Genomic DNA, 1,906 nt, shown 5'->3' with positions numbered 1-1,906 from the left:
GGTTTTCCGAAGCATCTAGCGCATTTGTTGGAGCACTTATGTTGTGCCTCGTGCGTGTAAGATCTGTTACATGGTATGTAAAAACCCCGACTACCGACCGCACCCCGCATATTTAAAATAGGCTGATAATGCTGCGAATTATTATAATACAGGATGCGGAGAGTTTGCCGTGGTTTCCCTGAACCGTACGCGCTATCGACTATCTGCGATCCGTCGTACAGCGGTTTCTCACCGCTGCCTACACTGTCGAACTCGTAAACAACAATGGCTATACCATCCGGAGCAAGGTGTCTTTGAAATTTATCAATTTCCCGAATACCACAACCATCGGGCGGTATTTCTACACAGGCGTTTGTCACAAGCTCCAGAGCTAATTGTTTTTGAAATTTGCCCTGTTGACGCCGTACAGCGTTCCATCTCTCATGCAGTTCCCCAGAGCGTCGCAGCCATCGGGCGGTATGTCTACACAGGCGTTTGCCACAAGCTCGAGAGCTAATTGTTTTTGAAATTTGCCCCGTTGACGCCGTACAGCGTTCCATCTCTCATGCAGTTCCCCAGAGCGTACTTCCCCGCGTTCAGCGTATACCATCGCCACAGCGAGCGATCTAGGTAGACAGAGATTATCGGTGTTTATTATGGCAAGTATAGAGTGTTTTTTTATAAACTCGTGCGCTAATTACACACGCCCTGTACCCCGCGGTACTTCCACTATACACAACTCTATGACAAAAGATTTGTCTATTTGGAACGCCTGGGCGCTCTGCGCGACGGATGATATTACACCCCACACGTCGTTTTCAAGAAAGTCTCGAGCCGGCTTGTACGACAGCCACGCGGCCCCGCACGCAAAACTGTCTGATTTAATCGTCAGACCTATATAATCTTGCGCGGTACACGAGCTTGTAAGGTACGCGTGTATATCCCGGACTGCACCCTGCAGCCAAGTCTCGAGCCGGCCTGTACGACAGCCACGCGGCCCCGCACGCAAAACTGTCTGATTTAATCGTCAGACCTATATAATCTTGCGCGGTACACGAACTTGTAAGGTACGCGTGTATATCCCGGACAGCACCCTGCAGCCAAGATACCGTATTCGTATCAGGATCTTGGGGTGGCTGCCGGATAGCCATTGTTATTTCGCGTCCGTCTAATCGAAACCGATTTATGCGACGCGTCTTTTCGACTTGTACGGTAAACCTATACCCTGGTGGTAACACGTCGTTATCGCTGACTCCCTCGTTGTCGGCGTCTTCGTCGACACAGCTCTGAGACCGAAGAAGGGGTCCCCCGCTAGTCTGGTACTGTGTGTCCACATCTACCGCATCTAGCGTTTGGAAAAAGAGTTTTTTATTATTTTTTTTTATTAAACAAAAAAAGAAAGAGTATTCGGCGCATACTGACTTCTCATTCCTCTCGAGGATTAAACATCGACCCGATATATGAGAATACTGGCTTTACCAAGGTTTTTGGTACTTCTACGGAAGGCGTGTTGATCGAACGTGTCGATCCCGGCTTATACAAAAGTGTGGGAGCACGCTTGTTGTATTAGGCTAGCTGCGAAGGGGTCCAGGACCCTAGTGGCGGGGCAGGTATGGCCGAAAGGCTCAGGTACTGTCCTCGGAAGCCTGTTCGGTACCACAATATCTGTTTAACGCATACCCCACGTATTGTGAAGCGGTTCTTGGCCCTCTTCTTCTTCTTCTTCTTCTCGCTGCGCTCGGGGCCCCATCGCGCCCCGCCAATGCATCGGCCGCTTCGTAGGCATCCGCAACCTCGTACACGCCGTTCCTAAGAACCCATAGCACCGGTTCTTCATCATCGTCGTGCTCCTGCAGAGGCCGTGCGTTGTCCGGTGCAATATTGTTATCGTAGCCAGCAACCTCCAACGGCTCTACAACTTTTTTTT

At 50.3% G+C, this 1,906-nt stretch overlaps 1 protein-coding gene across 1 annotated transcript; it reads right to left on the bottom strand.

The window, feature by feature from the left end:
* Positions 1-20: 20 nt before the first annotated feature.
* Positions 21-933, bottom strand: LOC112495044 (the record flags this gene model as incomplete). Its single annotated transcript, XM_025089715.1, has 2 exons — positions 540-933; positions 21-417 (listed from the first exon to the last, which is right to left on the bottom strand). Coding segments are annotated over exons 1-2 (447 nt in total), but the record flags the coding sequence as incomplete, so codon positions are not given.
* Positions 934-1,906: the final 973 nt, after the last annotated feature.

The sequence above is a fragment of the Cephus cinctus genome, unplaced genomic scaffold (assembly GCF_000341935.2).
Source record: "Cephus cinctus unplaced genomic scaffold, Ccin1 Ccin1_scaffold1172, whole genome shotgun sequence".
Classification (NCBI taxonomy): Eukaryota; Metazoa; Arthropoda; class Insecta; order Hymenoptera; family Cephidae; genus Cephus; species Cephus cinctus.
This window is presented reverse-complemented; position numbering and strand designations above follow the sequence as displayed.